General features: G+C 47.9%; 3 protein-coding genes across 6 annotated transcripts in view; 1 reads left to right on the plus strand and 2 right to left on the minus strand.

Moving 5' to 3' along the window:
* Nucleotides 1-5,463, minus strand: part of LOC126572637 (solute carrier organic anion transporter family member 74D-like) — a 7,991-nt gene extending 2,528 nt beyond the window's left edge. Inside the window, exons 1-3 of one of the 3 annotated variants that reach the window (XM_050232104.1) lie at nt 5,330-5,463; nt 1,402-1,821; nt 1-316 (exon numbers count right to left, since the gene is read on the minus strand). The exon at nt 1-316 is cut by the window's left edge and continues 182 nt beyond it. In XM_050232104.1, coding sequence (XP_050088061.1) covers nt 1-316; nt 1,402-1,588 — 503 coding nt within the window. In that variant the 5' untranslated portion in view covers nt 1,589-1,821; nt 5,330-5,463. Of the gene's footprint in view, nt 317-1,401; nt 1,822-1,893; nt 1,937-5,304 lie in introns of those variants that run through there. The other 2 variants (XM_050232103.1, XM_050232106.1) reach the window with 2 other exon arrangements.
* A 1,184-nt stretch (nt 5,464-6,647) lies between these two features.
* LOC126572638 (solute carrier organic anion transporter family member 1C1) lies at nt 6,648-10,967 on the plus strand. The gene is made up of 8 exons (XM_050232107.1): nt 6,648-6,887; nt 7,079-7,424; nt 7,502-7,722; nt 7,791-8,325; nt 9,056-9,111; nt 9,196-9,684; nt 9,763-9,949; nt 10,025-10,967. The coding sequence occupies exons 1-8, from the start codon at nt 6,806-6,808 to the stop codon at nt 10,587-10,589; spliced, it is 2,481 nt and encodes an 826-aa protein (XP_050088064.1). The 5' UTR covers nt 6,648-6,805; the 3' UTR covers nt 10,590-10,967.
* A 163-nt stretch (nt 10,968-11,130) lies between these two features.
* Nucleotides 11,131-12,500, minus strand: part of LOC126572746 (protein bunched, class 2/F/G isoform) — a 47,990-nt gene continuing 46,620 nt past the window's right edge. For both annotated transcript variants that reach the window (XM_050232336.1, XM_050232335.1), the window contains exon 5: nt 11,131-12,500. This exon is cut by the window's right edge and continues 2,782 nt beyond it. The gene's annotated coding sequence lies outside the window, so the exon portion shown is untranslated.

The following is a 12,500-nucleotide window of genomic DNA, read 5'->3' on the forward strand; positions in this document are numbered from 1 at the left end:
ATCGTATCGAGGCACTCCTTCTCCGTCGACTCTGCCATGCACAGCCGGTTCGAGCTTTTTACCAGCATCGTGACGTTCTGGTGTAACCGTATATTGGCCTCATCCTCCGCCCGATCCTGCAGGTACTCTTTCGTGAGCCGCAACGCATCTTCCCCCGGTCCATAGATGAAGTGTGGGAGCGCCAGGATGAAACAGGAGAGGGCACAGAACACAACGCCCCAGGCGATCCACCGGGGACGGTTCCGGTGACCACCGACGTACGAGAGGATGAGCGACAGGAGAATCTGCGATATTTCGTTCCCGCTGAGAATGATGCCTGGCCGTGCGATGGAGTGTGGAAAAAGGGGTTAGAAAATGTTGAAACACCACGCTGTGGCTACTGGGATTTTACTAAACTGTCCTATTGACATGAAATTGATTGGGCCCTGCTGCGCTACATTCGTAGAGAACGGTACGCAAGGAAATTCAGAAACAGTAGCGAAGTAGCACCTGTTTAGCCACTAGTTTGCCTCGGAATTCCTCTAAATTCAATGCAAAATTACAACAGAATTGATTCTATTTTTTCTCCATCTCCAAGCCTTCTCCGATTTCAAGGATCTTAGTTCGTAGTAGAATGGCGATACTAATGCGTGTATATTGCAAGTGTTTGCCGGTGCATAATGACGACAATTTTGATTTTGATAACGATGTGAACAAGGAGGTAACCTGCAGTATTTGCCATTATGCTATAGGAGCACGTTACCGTTAGATTCTCGATCGATATCTACGACGTGTGCCACCCCTCCTCCAGGGCATTTAGCTGGGAACAGGTTATTGATTAGCTACGTTCCAAGTAACACGAACAATCGAATTGCAACGATGTATCACTTCTCTACACCGTTGCTAATGAAATCGCATTTCAACTCATCCGATGGATTGCAAGCGTTCGATCAATACACCATCCATCCAGCTTGGATTAGTACACCGCCGACCAGATACTACTCTGTCGCGCATGATTTGGAACTTTCCTTTTTTATCAGTTTTTTAATTGCACCACATAAAACATCAAGGTCGAACCGCGGGGGTGTCACGAAGCGCCACTAATCCCGCTCGGCCACTCGGACACTAGCGTCTCGAGTTCACGAGGAGCAGTGGAAGCGGAGAGCAAGTCTAGACGAATTGATGGGTTGGTGTGGGGGCAGAGGCGTGTGTGATAAGGTGCGAGGCCGGTCGCGGACCGATAGCGTAGCGCGTTAGCACCAATCACCTGTTTCGCACCGTACCGCACGCCGATGCAATCTAATCTTTTGCATTTCGGGCCTCTCGGGAGGTGCTCGAGACCTTTCCCTACAACCAACCACTTCCTGGTCCTCGTGTGCGGACATCAGGACCCCACCTGTCGTCCCCCAGCTACCCACTTACCCGTTGTTGAGGAAGGAATCTTGAATCGCTTTTCCAACGTTGTGAGCGTGATGACGAAGTAGATGTACGCCATTGCTTGCACCGTGCCAAGGAATCCGTACACCATGATAAAGGATCGTGGCGTAGCGAACCGCTGTAGCCAGCGCGGATGCCAGCACGAGAGACCACAGCGCACATCGGAGGCCATGTTGGTTTAGGGGAGGGGGTTCGCGACTGTTTTCTCACTGAACACTTGTGTGCACCGGAATTTGGAACTTTAATCACCACGATCACGATGGTCAGGATTTCAACACTGGCACACTATTATCACAAGCACACCAGCCGGTTACACCTGCTGAATGCGATTTCGTTGCGCGAGTCCCGGAAGTCACTGTCACTTATCATGGCGCATCCACTGCCACTGGACACTACCGCAAGGATCTGGAGATGTAAAGGAGCTTGTCAAACTAGAACCGATCGCACCGTGGTGCCACCAGCACCACAACCACTGACCCTTCACCCTGTAACGGGTTGGCAAGCACGCCCGATTGGAGCGCGATCTCCGTGCCGATTGAACGATATTGAGGACCGCCCCTCGTTTGTCTTTTGCTACCAGGCAGCAGGTTGAAAGGCCCGATAATCACGTCACTTATCGGGTAGTCCACCCTGCCTGCCGGAGCGGAGCAGATAGTCCTCCACAATCATATCCCCCTTATCGTACGCCACAGAATTCTTTTTCGTGGGTGACCGACCGTGTGTGGCGGAAGGTGAGTAGACACTTTTGTTCCCGACCCTTGCCATGAGACAATGATATTTTGAGCCCGATGGGTATGATTGGTGTGGCGCCATAAGGAGGAGGCCATTTGTTTTTTTTTCGGTAAAGTCCAACCGAAAGGACATGGACAGAAGAAAGAAAGGAAGTGTGACAGGTTAACGTGATAACGGGATGCGATGTTGTTGTCGTCGTCGTCGTCGATTGTTTGCTATCCTGCCACTATGCCCAGGCTGTTCCCGATCTGATAGGAACGATTCCTTATTCATGTGCTAATCTCTGTGTGTGCCGTGACGTGGTACGCATCGAACGTGCGATAGTAGCAGGAAGCAGGTAGATAACGGCATCAGGCTGATGTGGGCGAACGGGGAACAGAAGCATAACAGTTGTAAATTTGAAAAAAAAACATTGCCTACGGTCGTGATAACGATTGCTCGTGGGACAAGTTGTACCGCCTATCACTAAGGGAAGGGTAGAGAGGTCTGCAGATTATTAGGCGAAACGGATTCGATTTCTTATTCGGTAACACGAAAGTGAGTAATAATCTATTCAGAATGAACCACCTGTTGGTAACATTGGACATTTTTGAAAATTACAATTCTTTCTTCTTTTTCTTGATCAAGTAGTTCGGATTTATACTTGTCAGTAGCTGTCCTCTTGTTGTAATTTGGATTGTGTATTATGGATTGTAATTTGAATTATTATTGTCTTTAGTAGGCAATCGTTATCGTTAACATATTGGGCCTTCGCTGGACAAACTGGTTTTAGGAGGTCCAACCGGCCGTAGAATCACTATTGATGCATAAAGATTATTCATCAATAATTCATAGTATCTTTACTAAAACCTACTAAACCAACTAAACCATCGAGCTTAAATGGTTAGAACTGCACTTAAATTTATGCATTCAAAGGACATTCAGGTCGGACTGTATTAAACATCCTTAGCAAATCATAAACATAGATCTTGCATGTCAGCAGCCAATGTCCGTTTTTGAGGAACAATTGAGAGCATCAATCATCATCAGCCAAGGTGAGAGGCATGCCCAGTTGATGGGGTCAGTGGCAAAAACCAGTTATTTTATGCAACACAGCTGTCCAACAAACAGGTTGTGCCATAAATAGCAATTTTGTGGTATTTTATTTCAATGCAAAATCTGTTATTTTGCTCCATAATTTAAGCGAATTGGTTAAAATTTACTGCTTATTTTAACGTAAAAAATACCTAACAAAACCTAAAACAAACACGATAGAAAATGGTACTTGGACTACCACTTGAGATCATTAGTGTTAAGGCCAAAAGCGACAGCAAACGACGACATTGCATCCACACTTCGCTCATCGACGGCGCAATCGAACCCCCAAGCGTGATCCAAGCAAGGCTCACCACCCAGGTACCTTCATCGATCCAGGTCATACCGTTGCCATGGCGAAACACATTCGTCAAAGGCTGTGCCTGCTGAGGTCATCATAAACATCTGTGTTTAATGATCGCAGGATGGCAAAGAAGGAACCCTTTTCACCATAAATCCATCGGGCGGAAAGGCCTTCCACAGCTCTATTGAATCGCAAGCAAGCTAAGATAGAACATGCCCAGATACATACATTGTACGTCATTTAGCTGGACAAATATTGAACAAAGTAGTTATCACTTCTTCACTTCTTTAAGGTATTTTGTAGTTTTTGGAAGTAGCATACCAAAAAGCTATCCTGCGCACCGAAAGTCTAGACACTTTCAAGCCAGAGTTTGTTCTACGAAACTACGTCCGATTTTCGTTCCAAATCAATCGCTTGCGCATAACAGCGATGGGTTGGGCGTACCGCGCAACCGGTTTTCGGATTTTTCTATGTCAGCACTGACTAGTGCGCACCTAGACACTATCCACCCAAGTATGACCTTTTTTGTGGCGAAAAATCGAGAACGTGCGATGACAACATCACACACGCGGACTCGAAGCCATCGGAGTGGTTTTTTGGGGTGTTGGAAGGCGAACCACCACAGTGTACCAACAATTAGTTCCAATTGTCCGGTAACGGGGCTTTTGCAGTGGCGATGCCAAAATGGCTAAGCAAATTTTTGTGCCTGATCACGCTTGGTGACTAATGATGCCCGTGATTGCGAGTGAATTGCCATTTTTACGGGCAGCAGATCCACCACCGAGTGACCAGAACGTTCGTCGCCAACGGTTTTTGAAGATTCAGTATCGTGCGTGATCGCTGGGGGGGCGACGCAACGCACAGGTGGGTGACGATCAGCACCATCCGAAGGTCACAGAACGATCAACATCAACAACAACTTCGTCTATCTATCATGCAGGGTGCCCGCCCGAAAGATGGAAAACAATTTTTTGCATCACTGTTTTTTGGACACCATCATTAATGTTCTACCTTGGCGGGGGTTCTCGAGCCGCACAACCTTGCCCCACCACCACCGCGTAAACAATGAGTATGTTCGATGGATGGCGCTCCCCATTGTCACCATTCTCGTCGCTATGTGTGCCACTTTGCAAAACGGCTCCGATCCGATAGAATTACATTCTGCACACCGGTCACGCTACGGTCTGATAAGCCGGTTCAATGCTGCTACACGTGGGACGCACACGGCGGCGAACAATGATGTGCAAATGGTTGCCAACCCGGTAGCCATGAAATGAAAACGAAAAAAAAGAAGATGGACGACAGTAATTTCACACTATTATCATAATAACATCAACAGCACATCAGCCGCTCTCGTCTGTCGAGAGACGACGATTCGCTGACGTCCATCGCCGTCGGTCAGCAGTGGCGGTGATGCTGGAGTGGCCACCGGAGAGAGAGTGGGAGAGAGATCAACGCGAACAACGGGCAGGAAGTGTGGCATAACGATGGCGACAACGGCAACGACAATAGCTGCACAGGTCACGATGATTCGCACGACGGTAATTCGATCATCAAATCCCATCCCACAACCCGAGGTAGAGCATGATCCCTCTTCCCGCGCGGCGCACAAATTTGATTTAAAACATTTTCATTAAATGGCGTTCCACCGATGCTGGTCGTGTGTTGGTGGTGGAACCTTCGAGCACACCCGACGGTTTGAACGTTTTCTCGATTAGCACACTTTTCGCGCTCCGAACACCACCGGGGATTTTGTGATAATGTGCGAATTGGCATACATAGATCACTGGAACGTTCACGCACGATCTTCACAGAGCACATTCCATGGTCAGCATCCCTCCCATCAGGGCACAAACTCCTTGCAGCGAGCTTCTTCTCTGATGGAGCACTTGGATGTGGATTTCGTCCAGACAGCCCGCTGCGCGAAAGCTGCTGAACAACTTATCATAGAAGGCTGAGGTCGTCTGAAGCTCCACTCCACGGAAACCTGGAGTGAACACGCTTGCTCGGGAACGTGTTCACGTTGCGGTATGCGTTTCTAAACTGGCGAGCCTGTGCGCTGATCGCCCGGATGATGGGGCCCGCGAAGCGTAACGGTCGCTACTGAGGAACGTGTCGCGCGATCTGTGTACGCAGCAGCAGCAGCAGCAGCAGCAGCAGCTTTGGCACCTTTGGATTGTCACTAGAGGTGAGGGAGGTTGTGCAAAAGAGGTGGAGATGCGGCCTGCGAACGTGTGTACCCATCGATAATTACGAGCCGTGGAGTGCAGATTCAGTGATAAAAACTGTGCTGCAACAGGATTATTGGGGGCTGTGCTAATGCGCGAGTGTGTGAATGGTGTATGGAATTCGCTTGGTAATCTCTTCCGGATGTCGACGTCACCCAAAATTCTCGCTAATTTTATCTAATCGCTATCGGAAGCGAACAGCGATTGAGACAGGAAGGGACGATGTACTAGGTTTAATCAGATTTAGTAAACGACGACGTTATACAGAAAATGATCTCTACAGTCATCCTTGGTTTGTGGATTTCAGTTAGGTTTTTATAAAAATGTTCACCGAATTTAATAATAACAAAAAATAGAATACAACAAGCAATTAGAGCTATAACAAAGAGAAACTTACATACTTTAGATTCCTGTGCATCCGCTGGTTTGATATATCTCTCCTGCTATGCAATCCATGGACTGGTGTATTCTGAAACGATAGAATATCAAATGAAATCCCCCAAAACCCTGTTTTTAGGACAAAGAATCTTAAGAAGCTTCAATAAGTAAAATGAATCGAAATTTGAACAAAGAATTTTGAATGGATGCTTTTCTAAAGAAGCTGAACATTGTAGGCATATTAATTTCCATTTTGTAACATTGTAAAGTGACAACACGTGACTATGCATCTAGTAGCATGGATGTTCCGTTCATTCGATGAAGAATCTCCGGTAGGACAGTCCGGTTTGCAAAATATTTTCAAATAAACTGCCCTCGACGCACAGGGACACCCTGTACTGCTCAAAAATTAAGGCACAGCATTTTTTGATAAGATAAGATAACGACGGGCGCAAGGGCGCAGATAGCACTGTGACTTCACATACTTTTACACCTGACACTTTGCGTTAGTAAGACATCGGCATTGGTGAGCGAGAGTGTACGCGCGTATCGTAGTTTTAACCACATTGGGTGTGTTCCTGGTGTTCTTCCTGTTCTGTGCATTGTTTTTTTCGAGCACCCCCGGATGGAGGGATAACGTGACGGTAGACCAACCCACCCCGACAAGAGAACCATGATTCGACCAGCATCCTTGATGAGAGCGAACGAGGAGTCGCAACCGCGCATCGAAGCTCGCGCCAGTAACATTGAGCAAGGTACGTGTGCGTGGATTGCGTGTAAGGTGTGGGTTCTGCTGAAAGCGATTACTCACCCCAGATAGCACCTTATCACCACTCCGTCAGTTACGCCTCGTGATAGTAAACTCGGCTGGCGCGTTCGCTTGTACTACTGAAGTAGAGCATTCCCTAATACACGGGTAGTGGCCTTCCGTTTCCGTTCCGTACAGATTCCATCGATTGCGGTGTGACGGCATGCTCCTGCTGCAATGGCCCCGGCTGCTTGCGGATGGGTACCTCGACCATGTTCATTGTCGCCCTCTCGATCGTAACGTTCGTGAGCGGCGGTATCGAGGGTTACTTCCGGCTAGCAGCACACCAGGCCGCCATCGAGCTAAGCTTTGATCCGATCGTGCTCGATTGGTTGCTGGTGACGGCCGGCATTGCCCAGGGTGTGTTTGCACTGCTGGTCAGTTACTGGGGCAACCGACTGCACCGCATATCCTGGCTCGGGGGCATTTTCATGCTACAGGCCGTTACGCTCATCGTGCTGATCATACCGACCCTAACGCACAAGTAAGTAGTCGATCGAATGAGGGGGTAGAGATGATGTGAGGCTACCGTTGATTGACCACTCCCTGTTCCGTGTCCAGTTCTGATGAGAACAGTACCATCGAGGCGCCACAAATGGATAAACTCTGCCGCTTGGAGGAGTCAGCAAAGCTGGTGACGGATCAACCGTACGCCATTACGACACTCGTGCTCATGTTCATCGCTCAGCTTCTGATTGGCATATCGAATGTGGCCATCTACTCCCTCGGTATCAGCTATCTGGACGACAATGTTCGCGAGCATCACAGCCCGGGTTTGATTGGTGAGTATTTAGCATTCGCAATCGTTCCGTCATGCTCCCAACCGATCGAATGGTTCCTCTCCTTGCAGGTTGTGCCATCGGTGCACGTATCTGGGGCACGCAGTTGGGACTGGCCGTCGGTTTGATTGTCGGTGCAACCGAGCTTAGCTGGTGGCTTGGATGGACCATCCTTGCGCCGATCACGTTTCTGGCTGGTTTTGCGATTTCGCTCTTCCCAAAGCGACTGCTTGCGACGATGGTGCGCCAGGCGGCCGACGATATTATCGAGACGGCCACGAGTAATAGCGCCCAGTCACTCACCACCCTACCGGACAAGTGGCTCGCGGACATTACCCTCTGGGCGACGCTGAAACGAGTGTTCTCGAACAAGATACTGGTGTGCAACGTGCTGGCGCTGGTTTTCATTCAAACTGGCTTGGTTAACTTCCATTCACACGAGCAGTCCTATTTGCAGTCCCGCTTCTTCCTGCCCACGTCGAACGCTGACGGCATTAACGATGAGTGGACTTCGCGGCTCATCACCAACCTGCTGAAGCCTCCGGTGGTCGCCCTGACCGTCGTCGTGGCGGCACTCGTAATTGCGAAAGTCAACCCTTCGGCAAGGTAATGTACTGCGAAGTGACCACCTGAACCAAACCTGCTCGTAACCGTACGTGATCGTCGTGCAGCATCAGTGCATGTTGCGTCGTTGCAAGCGATTTGGTTTGCACCGCTTGATAGCTAGGTTGTAACTTGGTAATTTTACATTTAATACAGTGCTTGTTCTCTCGGCGGAGCTGTGAGAAAAAGCTAGTAAGGGTCATCGGTAGCATCTGTAATGAAAGCAAAAGTCAATCAATAGGATCGAGTTTCTACCATCAACCTGAAGCTGTTGATCTACTTGAGGCTAGCAAACTGGATCTAATGCAACTCCAATGATTAACTCCCTGCCTGTTGTGCCACGAGGCGAGAGGCTAGTAACACGCTTGCCCTTACATAATGCGCACTGCGGTCTAAACACAAATTGCGTCATGTACAACGATGTTGTTTGCGCGCGCAGCTGGTGGTAGACTTGCCCTCAACAACAAGATCGAGCTGCGGGGCGGTTCTGCGCATTTTAATTATTTAATTTACAATTTCTTCGATGCAAAACCAATTGAGCAACACGGGGAAAGGGTGTCATATGAAAAGGGGAACAAAGAAATGGGCACAACTGTCTCCCCAATCAATCATGGAGATCGCCGTCGGGCGCCTCAGATGTTGCGGTGGACTGATTGTGAGATTAAGAAAGATCGATCTGTCGTCGAATGAATTCAATTAAATAATCTCGTCTACTCTCTGCTTGCTGCTACAGGAAACTGGCCGGATGGAACATCTTTGTAGGAATACTGTCCGTTGGACTGTTCATAGGTAGCTTAGCCAACCGATTCAACATTCTATGCGATCCGATCCCCCTCTGAAAACTTGCACCTGACCTAACATTCTACTTTCCAGCATTCATATTCATCTCTTGCGAAGAGGAACAGATTGCGGGGGCATACCGGGGTCGAAAGCTGATCAAACCGTTCTGTGCCTCGAACTGCGTTTGTGCCGAAAACATCCCCTTCACACCGGTCTGCCCACAGGATAGCCGGTTTACGTACTTCTCGCCATGTCACGCCGGTTGCCAGGATCGGGAAGAGATCAACAATGTCGTCACCTACCGCAACTGCACTTGCGGTGTCGATCTCGATATCGTTTCACCGGGTGAGCTGGCGACGGAAGGGGCTTGCGGGATTGGGGACTGTCAGCAGCACTGGATCGTGTTCCAGGTGCTGACCGTGATCGTGACGATGCTGCTAGCGTCCGGACTGGTTGGTAAGGTGATCATCACATTACGATCGGTACTGCGCCAGGATAAGGCGATGGCTTTGGCCGTCGAGTTGACGTTGGTCGGGCTGGTCGTGTATCTGCCTGGGATGGTGATTTATCAGGTGGTGGCAAGTAAGTGTACCGATGAGCCACTGATGATTACGCTGGATCAGTTTAACGTTTCAATCCCGTTTACTTCCTTTTCACCAGCGCACACGTGCCAGTTTTGGTCGAGCGATGAAAGGCAGTGCTTCCTGCACGAAACTCCAACCTTTGGTAACATCCTCAACATGATAACGGCGGCCTTCATCATCATTGGGCTCATCTTCGAGATGATTGTGTTCTACTTTGTCAGCGACATGACACTGTATGGTGACGATCCGGATGATGCGTATCGGTAAGGAGTGCTGGTGGGGAGCTAAATTTAAGATTCATTGCAAATAGTTTCATACTCACATACCCGTTGTTGTAGACCCGTCGAGATGCGTCGCTTTATGGCCCCAGCGCGGACACATACTCAAACTGAGCTGGTACCGCTGAATGGTGGTACCGCGGATACGATTGATCGGTCCACCGTGTCGGATACGATCGTTCAATCGGCTACACTCATCGCTGACGATGTACCGCTGCAGCAAGTGGAAACAATCCAGAGCACACAGCCTTCCTATCCAGCACGATCCGTTTCACCGCTTGCCAGGGTGTCCGCCAATTATGCCCAGGTCGTACGGCAGCTACCGAGACGGGAGGATTCCAGTGATATCGATGAACAGCTTGATTTCCGCTCAGCCACCAGTCTTCCTCGGGGACAGAGCGATACCGAAGAAGATAATGATCGCCTGCAAGCTCCGCGGTCTTACTTAACTCCTAATGGTCCCACCAGTAACGCCGGGATAAGGGATTACATTAGCCAACGGAGTGTAGGAGCGGTGGATGTGCCAAGCTCTCCGGATAGTCAGAATTCATCGCAACGTTTCGATGCACTTCGAACACGCAATGCCGCCGTACGGCGACCGATGAGTCCTGAGACGGACTTTTGAGAATGGGCCTTATAGTTGCAGGTATTGCAGGTCGGAATCGAATTCTAAACTAAACATGTCACTTAACGTAGATTGAGTGCTAGAACTCATACACCAGGTAATCGTGTTAATGTAAGAGATTAATGGTTTAATCGAGAAACTATCAACATGAAATCAATCAAATAACTATGCAATGCGAGTTAAGAGCAGGTTAAATGCAATGACAATAGCAACAGATTAGTATTACAAGATGAAGGACGATTAAGCGAAAAAACAGAGTTAATAGAAATAAATTTTGTTAAAGAAATAACGAACAAAACTGCATATCCTAATGGACTTCAGTTAATGAAAGCGAAATAAAAACCAATTACGTTAAATAATACGGCGAGAAAAAATCAATTACAAAATAATCTTACTTCTTTATCAGAACACTTTCTCTTCAATATGTGTTCTCCTGACGGCGCGCCGGATATTCTCGTTCGATTTTCGGATGTTGTTATGCAAAGGTTGCTACGGTACGGTGTTAACAACCGTTCAACCGGCAATAACCGAGAGCATCGTGTTAATATTCATTGTTTAGATCTATTATCCACTTTTCGATTTTTACGCTTTCTCGTTCTCTTTCGTTAACTCACTGCCACCGCGTCCCTTTGCTAACTCTGCAGTCCAACAATCGCATCCCGCCTTTTCTCGTCTCGTTCCCTTGTGTCGTTTTTGAGTGATTTGTTTATTGTTTTATTTTTTTGTTTGTTTTTTGGTATTTTCTTTTAGCATTTTGCGTTTACTGTAGGATTATCTCGAACGGGTTCTGCTTCCTCCACATCACTCCGCAAATAAATAAACAAGAAATTTAAGAAGCCGGCTCCCTCTACCTCTCTTTTCATCTAAATTCATTAAAGCGCACTGTCAGAGTGAGAGAGATATATAGGATAGAGAAAGGTGAATCACTTCTCTTTAGTTCTCGTAAAATAGAAAACATATTGATAGAAAGGGGAACAGAAACCAATTCTAAACCATATGGTATGGTGTGTTCCCGCTGGCGTTTTCCCTGCATTTTGTTATCGTATTTTGTCCACCCCGTGGCTCCGGGTTTCATTCCGGGAACGATCCGTGCCACGGTGGACTCCCATAAACGCACATACATAAGCCGGGGGGAGGTTTTCGTACTAAACTTAGTCGCTAAGCGTGTAAGAAAGCAAATAGGCTACTGGATCGTAATGCTTCTGCTCCTTCTATAACTTATTCTAGCTTTCCTTTCCACCCTGTTTTTTTATTATGCAAAAAAATGAGTGCTTCATCCCATGGCCATGGGTTCTTCCTGTGCTTGTCTCATGCATTCTAGGTAAAAAAATATTCAACATACTCCCGCGGGATGGTCACCTACGTCCTTCCTCCGCTTTAATCCTTTCATCATTTTTTTGGGTTTGTCTATGCGTGGCGATAGGAAGATTAGTAGTACTTGTGGTGATAGCAGCAGCAGCAGTAGTACTAATGATAGTAGTAATAGTGGTGATGGTGTACTCAACAACTGTGTTACTTTACGGTCTCTATGGGTCTCGTTAACGGCTACATGCTGCAAAGCACGCCGAACGGGACCCAACCCTATGCGCGATATAACGACGATAAAACGACGTCGTCTATCTATCTGGCTTGTGTGGCAGATAAAATTCCAGAACCCAGGATCCAAGATTTAAAAATATTGTGTGCTGGGTGGCGGTGATATTATAAATGTAGTTTGTGTTCTTGGAGATGATTGCTATGGTTTGCTAACACTACGTAACGTGCACCCTCTTTCTCTATCTTTTCTGGCGTGTCTGGACACGTCGGGGCGGCCTGGTACTTGGTACCGATCACTAGCCAAGCAGCATAGACCAACGCACAAAGTAAAGCGAGAGGGAGCTCCCAGCACTGAGAGTTCGCGTTTTGCATTCA

The sequence above is a fragment of the Anopheles aquasalis genome, chromosome 2 (assembly GCF_943734665.1).
Source record: "Anopheles aquasalis chromosome 2, idAnoAquaMG_Q_19, whole genome shotgun sequence".
Classification (NCBI taxonomy): Eukaryota; Metazoa; Arthropoda; class Insecta; order Diptera; family Culicidae; genus Anopheles; species Anopheles aquasalis.